Source organism: Carassius auratus, chromosome 50, assembly GCF_003368295.1.
Source record: "Carassius auratus strain Wakin chromosome 50, ASM336829v1, whole genome shotgun sequence".
In the NCBI taxonomy this organism is placed as follows: Eukaryota; Metazoa; Chordata; class Actinopteri; order Cypriniformes; family Cyprinidae; genus Carassius; species Carassius auratus.
In genome coordinates, this window is record NC_039292.1 from 18,805,407 (window position 1) to 18,820,459 (window position 15,053).

Consider the following 15,053-nt stretch of genomic DNA (forward strand, 5'->3'; position numbering starts at 1 on the left):
GCATTAATTAAAGAAATTACATGTACTGTCATGATGTATTGTTGCTCCACAACGTTAATGCAAAATGTAAAATGTATTTTTTAATGTATTATAAAAGCATGCAAATCAAATTTAACAAGACAAAGCAACTCACAGTAAAGAATATACTGACACCGTTTCCTATACTTATTCTTAATAAATAAATCGCATAACTACTAATATTTACTGTAATGCATGAAAATTATCACATGTAATATTTGTATATTTTATGTATATTTAATACATGGGAGAAAAAAATATGTATGTCACAAAAAAAAAATAAAAAAATAAAAAATCAGGTCCTAATAATGGTTCTAAAAATAGGCTTTGTTGTCTTTCTGCAAAAGATGATTTCCTAATTATTTATTTTAAATGTGGAGTGAAATAAGATCCTGAAATTTTCAGACATTTTTAAATAGAAAGGGCCAGAATCATTTAAAAAAAAAAATTGTTGAATAAGTTTTGGTCTTTGGGAATGAATCAATCAATCAATCAATCACCTTTATTTATATAGTGCTTTAAACAAAATACATTGCGCCAAAGCACTGAACAACATTCATTTGGAAAACAGTGTCTCAATAATGCAAAATGATAGTTAAAGGCAGTTCATCATTGAATTCAGTTATGTAATCTCTGTTCAGTTGAAATAGTGTCTGTTTTAATTTGCAATCAAGTCAATGATATCGCTGTAGATGAAGTGACCCCAACTAAGCAAGCCAGAGGCGACAGCGGCAAGGAACCGAAACTCCATCGGTGACAGAATGGAGAAAAAAACCTTGGGAGAAACCAGGCTCAGTTGGGGGGCCAGTTCTCCTCTGACCAGACAAAACCAGTAGTTCAATTCCAGGCTGCAGCAAAGTCAGATTGTGCAGAAGAATCATCTGTTTCCTGTGGTCTTGTCCTGGTGCTCCTCTGAGACAAGGTCTTTACAGGGAATCTGTATCGGCTCTAGTTGTCCTGGTCTCCGCTGTCTTTCAGGGCAGTAGAGGTCCTTTCTAGGTGCTGATCCACCATCTGGTCTGGATACGTACTGGATCCGGGTGACTGCAGTGACCCTCTGATCTGGACACAGACTGGATCTGGTGGCTACGATGACCTCGGAACAAGAGAGAAACAGACAAATATTAGCGTAGATGCCATTCTTCTAATGATGTAGAAAGTACGGTGTTATGTGAAGTGTTCCGGTTCCAGTTTACCTAATTAATGCAGCCTAAAAATCCTTTAACGGATTTGGATATTAAAAGCATATTAGTATGTTATGTGTATGCCAGGTTAAAGAGATGGGTCTTTAATCTAGATTTAAACTGCAAGAGTGTGTCTGCCTCCCGAACAATGTTAGGTAGGTTATTCCAGAGTTTAGGCGCCAAATAGGAAAAGGATCTGCCGCCCGCAGTTGATTTTGATATTCTAGGTATTATCAAATTGCCTGAGTTTTGAGAACGTAGCGGACGTAGAGGAGTATAATGTAAAAGGAGCTCATTCAAATACTGAGGTGCTAAACCATTCAGGGCTTTATAAGTAATAAGCAATATTTTAAAATCTATACGATGTTTGATAGGGAGCCAGTGCAGTGTGGACAGGACCGGGCTAATATGGTCATACTTCCTGGTTCTAGTAAGAACTCTTGCTGCTGCATTTTGGACTAGCTGTAATTTGTTTACCAAGCGTGCAGAACAACCACCCAATAAAGCATTACAATAGTCTAACCTTGAAGTCATAAATGCATGGATTAACATTTCTGCATTTGACATTGAGAGCATAGGCCGTAATTTAGATATATTTTTGAGATGGAAAAATGCAGTTTTACAAATGCTAGAAACGTGGCTTTCTAAGGAAAGATTGCGATCAAGTAGCACACCTAGGTTCCTAACTGATGACGAGGAATTGACAGAGCAACCATCAAGTCTTAGACAGTGTTCTAGGTTATTACAAGTAGAGTTTTTAGGCCCTATGATTAACACCTCTGTTTTTTCTGAATTTAGCAGTAAGAAATTACTCGTCATCCAATTTTTTATATCGACTATGCATTCCATTAGTTTTTCAAATTGGTGTGTTTCACCGGGCTGCGAGGAAATATAGAGCTGCGTATCATCAGCATAACAGTGAAAGCTAACACCATGTTTCCTGATGATATCTCCCAAGGGTAACATATAAAGCGTGAAGAGTAGCGGCCCTAGAACTGAGCCTTGAGGTACTCCATACTGCACTTGTGATCGATATGATACATCTTCATTCACTGCTACGAACTGATGGAGGCCATATAAGTACGATTTAAACCATGCTAATGCACTTCCACTGATGCCAACAAAGTGTTCAAGTCTATGCAAAAGAATGTTGTGGTCAATTGTGTCAAACGCAGCACTAAGATCCAATAAAACTAATAGAGAGATACAACCACGATCAGATGATAAGAGCAGATCATTTGTAACTCTAAGGAGAGCAGTTTCAGTACTATGATACGGTCTAAATCCTGACTGGAAATCCTCACATATACCATTTTTCTCTAAGAAGGAATATAATTGTGAGGATACCACCTTTTCTAGTATCTTGGACAGAAAAGGGAGATTCGAGATTGGTCTATAATTAACTAGTTCTCTGGGGTCAAGTTGTGGCTTTTTTATGAGAGGCTTAATAACAGCCAGTTTGAAGGTTTTGGGGACATATCCTAATGACAATGAGGAATTAATAATAGTCAGAAGAGGACCTATGACTTCTGGAAGCACCTCTTTTAAGAGCTTAGATGGTATAGGGTCTAACATACATGTTGTAAGTTTAGATGATTTAACAAGTTTATACAATTCTTCCTCTCCTATAGTAGAGGGGGTCTATAGTGCACTGTCTGATGCGAAACTGTAGCTGACGGCTGAATGGTTGCAATTTTATCTCTAATAGTATCGATTTTAGAAGTAAAGTAGTTCATAAAGTCATTAATGCTGTGGTGTTGGGAAATGTCAACACTTGTTGAGGCTTTATTTTTCGTTAATTTAGCCACTGTATTGAATAAATACCTGGGGTTATGTTTGTTTTCTTCTAAAAGAGAAGAAAAGTAATCAGATCTAGCAGTTTTTAATGCTTTTCTGTAGGATATGCTACTTTCCCGCCAAGCAATACGAAATACCTCTAGTTTTGTTTTCCTCCAGCTGCGCTCCATTTTTCGGGCTGCTCTCTTTAGGGTGCGAGTATGCTCATTATACCATGGTGTCAAACTGTTTTCCTTAACCTTCCTTAAGCGTAAAGGAGCAACTGTATTTAAAGTGCTAGAAAAGAGAGAGTCCATAGTTTCTGTTACATCATCAAGTTGTTCTGAGGTTTTGGATATGCTAAGGAATTCGGATACATCAGGAAGATAACTTAAAAAGCAGTCTTTTGTGGTAGAAGTGATGGTTCTTCGATACTTGTAACAAGAAGTAGAATTTACAATTTTGGCTATATGAAGTTTACACAGAACTAAATAATGATCTGAGATATCATCACTTGGCTGAATAATTTCAACACTATCAACATCAATTCCATATGACAGTATTAAATCTAGAGTATGATTTCGACAATGAGTAGGTCCTGAAACGTGTTGTCTAACACCAATAGAGTTCAGAATGTCTATAAATGCTGATCCCAATGCATCTTTTTCATTATCGACATGGATATTAAAATCACCAACTATTAAGACTTTATCTGCAGCCAGAACTAACTCGGATGTAAAATCACCAAACTCTTTAATAAAGTCTGTATGGTGCCCTGGTGGCCTGTATACAGTAGCCAGTACAAACATAACAGGGGATTTATCATTAACATTGGTTTCTCTGGATAATGTTATATGAAGCACCATTACTTCAAACGAGTTATACTTGAAGCCTGCCCTCTGAGAAATCCTGAAAACGTTATTATAAATTGAAGCAACTCCTCCCCCTTTGCCTTTTAGACGCGGCTCGTGTTTATAACAATAATCTTGGGGGGGGACTCATTTAAAATAATGTAATCATCAGGTTTTAGCCAGGTTTCTGTCAAGCAGAGCACATCTATATTATGATCAGTTATCATATTATTTACAAAAAGTGTTTTCGTAGAAATGGATCTGATATTCAATAAGCCAATCTTTATCATTTGTTTATCCATATTGCATTTGTTTTTATTTGTTGAACCTCAATTAAATTGTTAACCTTAACTTGGTTTGGACGTTTTTTGTATTTTCTAGTTCGTGGAACAGACACAGTCTCTATAGTGTGATATCTAGGTGAAAGAGTCTCTATGTGCTGAGAATTAACTGACCTCTGTGACGGGAGGCAGCTAGCAGACGGTCGGTTTAGCCAGTCTGTCTGCTTCCTGACCTGGGCCCCAGTTAGTCAAGTATAAACACTAAGACTATATGCCATATTTCTAGACAGAAGAGTGGCGCCACCCCAGGAGGGATGAAGACCATCTCTTTTAAACAGGTCAGGTCTGCCCCAAAAGCTCGTCCAATTGTCTATATAACCTATGTTATTCTGTGGGCACCACTTAGACATCCAGCCATTGAGTGATGACAATCTGCTATGCATCTCGTCACCACGGTAAGCAGGGAGGGGACCAGAGCATATTACAGTGTCTGACATCGTGCTTGCAAGTTCACACACCTCTTTAAAGTTATTTTTAGTGATCTCCGACTGGCGAAGTCGAACATCATTAGCGCCGGCATGAATAACAATCTTACTGTATTTACGTTTAGCATTAGCCAGCACTTTTAAATTTGCCAAGATGTCAGGCGCTCTGGCTCCCGGTAAACAATGAATGGGACAGGCCTCCCATCACGAGTGAACTTCAAGGGGAAAAGTGAAGTGAAAAAAACTCTGACATGCGTGCAAGCGTCACTCACAATCAGTGACAGCTGCCAACTTTCAGATTCACTGATGTCCATGATTCCCAGTATTGGAGAGGGTTCACAGAGCGATGGAGTCATGCCTCTCTGTTTGAGCCGTGTTGCCCTGTCAAGTCTTTTCTGAGCCATGACAGTGTAATATGTTTTACAAGCAGAATGGCCAAGGGTTATTTCACAGTCAGAGAGAGCAGGCAGGCCAGCCGTAAAACAGCCATGCGGCTACGCAGCACATTTAGTCTACTTGCTGGCTGCTGCCACACTTAGACAAACATTTCAGATCCCGAATCTCAAGGATATAGCGCAAAGGCCAATTTATTTTTGTCTTTGTGTCTGGTTTACATTAATAGGAGATTACGACAAAAGTAGCTTGCAAAGAGAGAACATATCTGTTAGTGTTTTTAGACAGTTTGCTGTAATTAAACTCTGGCTTTAATGAGCAAATGCGGTCAGCAGAAAGACAAACATGCATCTGAGGATTATGGGTTAAAAAAAACCCCACAAAGCTCAAATGTCCTGCAAACAGGACAGCAGTTTCTTCTCCCTGGTGTAGTGGGACACTGCAAATTTAGAGGTTTGACCTTTTGTGTCCTTCGTATGATGGCAAAATAGACCATTCGCCCCATCTAAAATTCTCTCTGATTTTTTTAAAACTTGATTATTAATGTCAGACCTGCAAACTTGAGCCATTGTTGAACGTACGGCTTTTTCTTGCACTATCTATTCTAAGACACGTGTACCTTTATGACTGGTGCCCACTCCGGGTAATAAAGTGCTGATGCCAGCTTAAAAGAAACTTTAAACACACTTGGTGTAATCAAAGGCACAATGCAAAACGGCAGGTCAGCAAAACCAGCCAAAACAATACCCCAAGTCCCCCCTAAATATAACCTTTTTCGGGGAAGAAAATGTTTTGTTTCTGCCTTCCCATGCCTTGTATATTTAGATCATTGTTTCTACCTTTCGGGTTTGACTGACCCATTTAGGGTGGTGATTTTGAAAATAATTTGAGAAACTAATGTGAGACAACCATAAGAGCAATTTCTAAATGAGGCCAAAATATCTTGAATGCTCTATGATGGAGCTGTCTTCTCACATTAGCTTTGAAGTGCTTTAAGATCATGGGTTTTGCGAGGAAGTTGATATTTTAAAGACTTTAGCCCCCCTTTAGTGGTTAGTGTTTTTTTTTCTGCCTGTTTTCCATTACAAACAAAATAAGTATAATATAATTAGTTATAGTATATATTTATTTAACCCTACATTTTTTTATTTATTCAAAATATAAATCGAAGTAAAAACTAAACCTAATTCAAGTTACAGTATATTTTTTGAGAATAAGTCAGAATCTAACACGGTTTTGCTTTACAGGTAAATTAATTTTATAATGGATATTTCTAAAAAAAAAACTGGGAAAAGACAGATTTATAAAATTATTTTAGCAGTGTAAATGTCTTTTCAATGGTCATTTTTGTTTTCTGTCATAGAGGTGCCTCAAGGTGTTGTCCTGGGTCTGGTTTCATTTCATTATCATCACTGATGCTATTGGAGTTTCTGTGTTTTAATTTGATAATTTTTATCACTTGAAAAATGCAAATAACAGCAAGAGCAGTGCAAAGTGATCAGAGTCAAGCGACTTATAGCAATCATTTTATTTCTCTTTTCCACAATCCCTTTTCTGCCTACCCACACCCTATCTGCAGGTTTTGAGACTGCCCGATCTTTCGCTCTTCATGGTGCTCATGTGATCTTAGCGTGCCGAAACCAAAGTCGTGGCATTAAAGCAGTGAGTCTGATCACAGAAGAATGGGTGAGTAAGAACACACACACACACACTCTGACATCATCCTGTGTGACCTTTACATTTCATAAATCATGTTTTGTGTAGCTGGCATCTCTGCCTTCTCATGAGTCACATAATTAGGTACAGCTTTAAGTCATTAGCACTCTTCCAAAACCTAGTGGGATGCCTCACTGTCTGCATCTTACAAAGTCAGCTGCCTTCTGAAATTTTATTCAAAGTTAGTAACTGTTTGCATTCCACATTAAAAGCAATGCTCACAAATAGTGCACTTAAGACTTGACTAACAATAAATTCTGATATTAGCATGTTTTTACTTTAATGCTGTAATACTGCAAACATTGAGTAAAATAAGTACATTTTGATCTGATGTGTAGTTTCATTTGAGTGCAGTGTTAAATTTGTACTTTTCTTGTTTTAGTCATATTTAGCTATTTGTTAGTTAAAATTACAGCATATTTGTAGCTAAGTGATTAATAATTTAGTTTAATGATGCAAACTGATTGTTTAGATGGTTTAGATAATGCAAACGTCATAAGGCCTGTTCACAACAAAGATGATAACTATAACCATAACAATAAAGTTTTAATAATCATTCTTATTCTATGGGAATAGGGAAGTCTACACCACAACTATATCAATAACCAAACAGAAGATCAAAACGTATGGGTATAGAATAGACATTTTTGTTCTCTTTCATAGAGGTGCCTCAAGGCACTGTCTTGGGTCTGATTTCATTTCAAAATCATTACTAAAGTTTCTGGAGTGTATTTGGCCTAATTTTGTAATCACTTGAAAAGGAACTTGATTGAGTATTAAAACAATTAAGTTTTAATAATCATTCAAATCGTATGAGAATAGGGAAGTTCAGACTTCAACTCTAACGATAACAGCACAGAGGAACGATATCACTGGAGTGACTCAATTTTTTTTTTTTTGGCTTATGAAAAATAAATAAATAAAACTAGAATCCATCCAAATTTAAAGTGGCAAATGACAAAAACTTGGTGTGGGGGCTAATATAGTTATAATTATAGTCTTATTTATAGTTCTTGATCTTAGTGTGAATGGGTCTTATCATTAGTGTCCCATTTGTTAATAACTGAAGAACACATGTTCAGTGGAATTGCATTGGGCAAACAAGGTTTTTTTTTTCTTTTTTTTCTAAAATATGTTTCTGGCTATAATTGTCTGCTCTTTTATATCTAGAACCTCTGCTAAACATCCTTAATTTAGGTTTTTTAAAAAAGCTGATCTTTAAGCAGACCTTTATTGTCTGAAATCAAACTTAAAATTTCAAACATATCCTAAACATCCTCTAGCTTTCAACTCCTCTTTTAATTTCTCACTTTTTTCAGTCTAATTCTTAATTAATATTCATCTCGTCTTGAAGTCGTGTGGCAGGGTTTTCGCCCGTGGCTGTGTGCTCGCAGCCCGAGCCGAGCTGATCTCTCTGATATCCTCCATTATTAGCAGGAGTGGGGGTGCGAGGGCCGTCTGATAATTAACTTTGATTATTGCACTAATATTGTGGCGCTCTCGACACTCCCCTAGATTTATGAGTGTGAGAAAATAAACAAATGAAATGTAGGTGCTGGAGCAGAAAGAATAAGCTATTACGAGGTGCTGTAATTACAGCCATCCTGAGACTTGGAATTAGTTGATTAATTACAGGATGCCAATGGATTACAGGGGAATCTAAAGTGTTTTAAAGCAGTGGCGATATCTAATTGAACAAAGCCCCCTCTCGACGGCAGATAATTCCTCAGCCTCGACAGCTTCAAATCACGGCGTGTTTTAATAAATGTAGCAGCTCCGCTCGGAGGCATTTTACAAGCGCACCGCAACCCGCCAGCGGAGAAACAGTACGGAGACATCCACAGAATCCTTTAAGTTATTAAAGAACATTTAAATATTAAGGCAAATTACCTGGCGAAAAAAAGCCGGACCATCTGATTAATGTTTACTGACACCTTGCTGGGAATTTTTTTAATTATTAGAAAACATTCGAATTTAATCCTCCAAATATGAGCCCTCACGACTCTTCTTGTGAGAAATGAGGAAAGTAATACCTGAAGCTGGCTTGATCAGGTTAAGATTTTCAGATTCTGATTAAAAAAATATTGAATTTGATTTGAGTCCTAAATCGCAGGTGCTGCGGGATGAGTAATGGAATGCATGATATCCGAATTAATCTCATCGACGGGAAATGCATACTTACACCTCAGGAATGATATTAATAGATCCGGGGAAGGACAGGACAAGGAAATTAATCGTTAAGATGATGAATGCACTCTCCGTGTCTTCCCACGCTCTCACGCCGAGGTTATTTTGATAAAGATGTATGTTTTGGACTCTACAGAATGAAGGGTCATCGCGTCTGCTTCCGAGGTCACTCGAAATGCCGTTCAGGCTTGGGGAGGAGCAAGGGAAGAATTAGTGTTGAGAGACAAATTTTGCAATGATCCTGTCAAGAAAGCAATACGTGAAAACAATAAGTGAGTGTTAAGGCATAGGTCAAAAATGCAGCGGTGCAGAAGGATAAATATTTGACTTCCCAAAAATGATTTCATTTAGTTTTTTACTCTTGTAATTTCACTCTTTTTCCCCTTTGCTGAAACAAACTCATTAAATTAATTAAATACATAAATATCAATGCAATAATTAAAGTTTTCAATCTAGTTTTAAGTCTATGCTGTATGGATCTGCATGCTTTGTATGGATTGTCAAAATATCAATCTTCTCTCTTTGTTTTAAATGTCTTAATATCCTTTATATTTTCATTTCTTTATTAAAAACACTACTACTGCTACTAATGAAATGTGCAACTTCCATGATATATAGTTAGATATTGTAACAACGTTTGTTTTATGATATAATTTAATTGGATTAACATTTTTTAGATTTGATTTGAAATTGATTTATTGCTAGTAAAGGGGAAACATCTTAAGTACAATGAGTGTCATATTTATTTTATGTAGTGTTAATAATAATATGTGTATGTTTAGTGATATATATGTGTATATATAGACATGTTTAATGTATAATATTTAAATGGTATTAATAATGGTATAAATTAATTAATTAATGGTATAATATTGTTATACGTAATGATTAATATATTATTTTTGATTATTTAATTACATTTATATTAATGTATTTATGGATGAAGGAAAAACAATCAAAAATGGATTTATGAAATGGCACTGAGTGCTCATGTAATTTCTACTTTTGCATTTCTTTACTAATTGTAGTATCAATAATAATAATAATAATAATACAGATAATATAGATTTTTTACAACTTCAGTTATGAATGTTTAGTGACTGTATAAATATTATTGCACTATTTATTAAAAAACTAACATTTTATGTATATATGGAGATCGAGAGAGCAACAAAATATAATATTTGTTTAATATATAGTTTAATTGTATTTTAATGTAAGGGAAAAAACAATAGAATAATGTGGTAAATCAGAGATATGCATGTACTGACACGCTAAACTTATCTAGTCCTTGTATTTTTTTTACTATTTTGCAAGTGTTGTGACATTGGCCCCTTGTGATACCCAGCTCCATCTGCTGATGTCATTTCCTGCTCTGAAACATTGCTGATTGTCCTAAGAGAAACAATGGTTTATTTATAGAGCGGGTCAGGCTGCTCTGCAGATCTGTGTTCATGTGAACAAGCTCGCTAATCACTCTGTAAATGCCTTCATCTTCCCATCTTCAGTAATCGCAGCGGAGAATAGCGCGGAGTCACGCTGAATCAGCATTCTGCTCCTCGCACGCGCTTCTCCTCGTCTGCTTTAACCCCTCGGCCGGGAACCCATCCATCTCCGCTTCCCAGATCCTCCGGGCTTATCTGTGGACAGAGGTGTGGAGGGTCATCCAAGCATCATTTGAAGGTCAAAGCAAGTGGTGAGGGCAGGGGGAAGTGCAGGGCCACTGTTTTCAGGGTCACCGGGTCAGGTTCTTCACCTCTCATTGTGGTGCGCTGTTGATAAAGAGCTTGTGCATGTTCTTCAGCAGTCTGAGTTCAGATTCTTAGGACATTTAAGGAAGGCTGAATATTTGTGTTATGAATGTGTTTTACAATAGGAAGAACACTGGTGGTGTTTATGGGGTTGAGCAGGTGGAGGTTTCTAGTGTGCAGTTGGGCCACAGTAAAGGCTGACAGGAATTAAACCGCAGATGTGCAAATAAAAACAGCCCTGCTGGCTCGTACAGTTCTGTCCACTTAGTGTGCGCTTTTCATTCATTCACTGATCAGACCGTGTCTTCTGCATTTCACAGTATGTAAAAACTAATATTTAAAAATATAGAGCCTGCATAAAAATTATCTTAAAATAAAGAAGTTTCCCAAGTTCAATTCTTAGAAAACAACTCAAAGGCCATATTTTTGTGCTGCAGATGTTTTTTGAAGAGCGTATTTTATTCTCTCTCTCTCTCTCTCTCTCTCTCTCTCTCTTCAGAAGATAGTGTTTTCTGATTGTTTGGCAGTTCTTGTCCAGGACTTGCAGGTGAACACAAGAAAAGCTGTGTTTTTGTGCTACAGATTACCATAAATATTTATAAATGCGCACACTATTATTTATTTTGATTAAAAAAATATAGGGCCGGCTTCACAAAAATCTTCTTTAGAAAGAGGTTTGTATATGTAATAAGATTCTAAGAAGTTTTTATGAATGTTTCTAAGTTGAATTCTTGAAAAACTAATATACTAAGAACTAAGAAAAACCTTCTTTTTTTAATTATTATTCCTTTTTTTTTTTTCTTAAGAAGAAAATGACTGGCTTTGTTGCTTTCTGATTGTATGGTGGCTCTCGATGAGGACTTGGTGTCAACGTGAAACACCTCAAAAGCTGTAGTTTTTGTCCTGTAGTTAGTATTTTTTTAGGTACTTTTTATCTTTAAAACTTATTGATTTTGCTTTGTCAAATGCTTTGATGGCTACACTGTAAAAAATAAATTCTGTAAAATTTACAGTAAAAAAAACTGGAAGCTGTGGTTGCCAGAATTTTCACAGTAAAAAATATGGTACAAACATTTTAGGTTTTATGAATTTATTTAAATTTACATTTCAATACTGTTATTTCTTTAACTGATACAATGCTAATAAACCAATCTATGGAAGCACTGAAATCTGTTTTGCACTTTGTAATACACTGATAACCACCGAAAGCAGCCAAAGCCCATCACAAACAGCTTTTAAATATTAGCATACTAACATATATAGAAGGTGCACAAACACTAAACTCCATCATGGTAACCCACATGAAACTGGAATAATGTAATGAACATTAATTTAAAAGCATTAGGTGTAACATACAACCCTAATGTACACAACTGCTAGTAACTAAGAAGAAACTGTTATTTCAACAACAACAACAACAAACATCGAATCAGAAATGCAACGCAGGGAATTCTGGGAACGTCAGTTTACAGTCATTCACTGTAAATTCTTCTTCACTTTCCAAAACTGCATTTTCGTTGTTCATTTTCACTTCCAAAAACTGTATATTACCGTTAAATTACATGTAATGTTCAATACAGTTTTTCACCGAACTTATGGTTAACAAATGAATAGGGTTTTACTGTACATTTTTACAGTTTTTTACCGTTAAATACACTACCCTTTTTTTACAGTGTAATGATGAAAGTTTTGATGGCGTATATTCGAGTACTTGAGATTGTTGTGCTTATGGATCGAGTCCATGCTTAATTTTCTTGATTGTCTGTAAAATTCTGCTGATCTTTTGATTCATGATCCCAGGAGAGATGTTTAATAGAGCCCCGGGAGGGATTGTTCTCCGATCAAGGCCCGTCTAATGTCCAGCAGAATAACTTAACCACTTTTTCCCATTTAAGAGCATTAGCCACACTTTTTTTTCCTCTTTGTGTCAAAATGTTAATGAGGTACTTTGTAATCTTGTTAATTGCCTACCTAGCTCCGTGTTAGCATGTGTTCATTGTTTTCGTGAAACCGTATTAACAATCGAGATGAAAATTAACCCACGGCGCGTCGGCTGAAGATGTGTTGTGTTGTTAGGGTGAGCTCTGGAACCAATTAGGGCAGGCCCTCCTCTCCGCTGAGGGCTGATGGGAGGAAAGCTCAACCTTGTAATGCGTAAAAAGCATATTAACATTGCGACGGATGGACAAGTCTTTGTAATTAGATAACTGACCGTGTTTAGACTTCACGGCCTTCAGACGTTTTTCAGTAAATGCAGTCTGCTCCTGTCATGTTGGGCACTAGTACTGCATAAACAATAAGTAACTATTCTACTAACTTGACAACCTTTTTACATTTTCACTTATTTGTAACATTTACTTTGGTCCATTTGGACTTCATTCAAGGAATAGTTCACCCAAAAATGAAAGTTTGCTGACCGTTTACTCACCAACAGCTCATCCAGTATGTAGATGTCCTGCCCCATGGTTTTCACTACTGATATTTCATAACAGTACAAAAGATAAGGTGTTGCTACTTCCATTTTATTATGATTTTAAAGTTTATTGTTGTCAAACTAAATGAGCTGCTCACTTATTATGCTCGATACAGTAATTATTGCTTTGACTGGTGCTTATGTGTTGCTTGACTGTAGTTTAATTACATAAAATATAAGAAACTTGTAGCAGAGGAAACTACAAAGTTTCAAAAACACTGCTGTATATATAATATATCTTTTTGTAGTCCTGTTTGTGACTTATTGCTTTGTAGTTTATTTGAAGAGCTGGAGAATAAACATTGTCAAAAATAACTAAGTATTTAGTCTGGTTTTTTGTTGTAAAGTGACAGAGGAAGTAAATAGCGTGGCTTTGAAGTGTTTAAAAACTGAAAACAACATGGGATAAACAGATTGACCAAAAAAGTGTATTTATATCAACAGAGTTGGCTGCACAAAGACTGATGCTTATCATGTTTACTTTCCCACTGCTTTGTGTATCCAAGTTATTTGCGAGATCTTGTAGTTTAGTCTTTTAGTCGTCCGTTTGACCTTTGATGATGTAACTGGAGGCTCTTGATCGCAAAGCTCTGACTCAAGTATTGAACAGAATATAATTGAGGTCAAATTCATGCACCTCGCTTAAGTGGATCGTGCAAAATAACAGCTAATCTGCGGCAAGAGGAGGGAAACCAAGACAGGATCACACACTGATGTTTTTCTCAGCCGGAGCTGGGTTTGTTTGGAGGAAGAGCCTGGGAGCATGTGTGTATTAACGTCCAGTGTCATGCCGATGAGCAGGGTTCGGGACGGTGGCCTTGATCATGGGTGAAGGCTGGTGGATTTAAAGAGGAAGTGACACGTCTGGAGTGCTGACCGGGAGTATTGCTCGGCACCCTTGGGCTGCTCTTTTGAGAAGGGCTCCTTGAACCTGTTGTGTATGTGCAAGAGTTTGTGTTTTAGGATAATATACTAGATATAATACACTTCCAGTCTAGTTTGTAGTAATTAAGATTTAAAAAAAAAAATGTTTATGAAAATCTCGTCTGCTCATTAAGACTGCATTTATTTGATAAAACAAAAAAACAAACAAACAAACAAAAAAAATTGTTTTGATGAATGGAAAGCATTTACTGGAAATTTACTTTTTGAAAAAATTCTAAATCTCTTTTGTGTCATTTATTGATGATTTTAATGCATCTTCATTCATTCATTCATTCATTCAGTGTATCACATCTACACAAAAATGTATTTGATAGTATTTATTGATAATAAGAAATTGAGCAGCATATCATCATATTAGAATGATTTCTGAAGGATCATGTGACACTGAATACCTGAGTAATGATGCTGAAAATACAGCCGCGCATCACAGGAATAAATTACATCTTAACAGATATTCAGACATAAAGCAGTTATTTTAAATTCTAATAATATTTCATAATATTACTGTCTTTTATTGTATTTTCAGTGAAATAAATGCAACCTTGGTGAGCAGAAGAGACTTCTTTGACATTGAATTTCTTTTTTTTTTACTTTTTTGAAAATAACTTTTGACCATTTAATTTGAGTAAAAGCTTAAAAAAGGTGGTTGAATCAAGACTGATTCAGTGTCTCAATACATTTATCCTGAAGCGGCCGTGAAATATCGCTGTAGATCTGACTGCCACCTTATACAGTTTTAAAACATGACAAGATATACTTTAAAAAATATATTTTACACGTGTAGCCTGGGATTTATATGTATTTGCGTAAATTACAGACATTTTGTATATATAAAGTCTTTTAATTTATATAAGATTTCGGGTATTTCCTGTCATCGCTGTGTTGTCCTATGAATTAATTGTTTTTTGTGTATTTATTTATTGATTGATTTGGAGCAAAACAGATATATAATAAAAAGACAGAGGTTGATGGTAAAAATGTTGGTGGAAATAT

At 36.1% G+C, this 15,053-nt stretch overlaps 1 protein-coding gene across 4 annotated transcripts in view; it reads left to right on the forward strand.

Moving 5' to 3' along the window:
• The window catches only part of wwox (WW domain containing oxidoreductase), a 205,712-nt gene that overhangs the window by 24,239 nt on the left and 166,420 nt on the right, over positions 1-15,053 (forward strand). For all 4 annotated transcript variants that reach the window (XM_026239586.1, XM_026239587.1, XM_026239588.1 and 1 more), the window contains exon 5: positions 6,568-6,674. In XM_026239586.1, the coding sequence (XP_026095371.1) occupies positions 6,568-6,674 (107 nt within the window). The remainder of the gene's footprint in view (positions 1-6,567; positions 6,675-15,053) is intronic.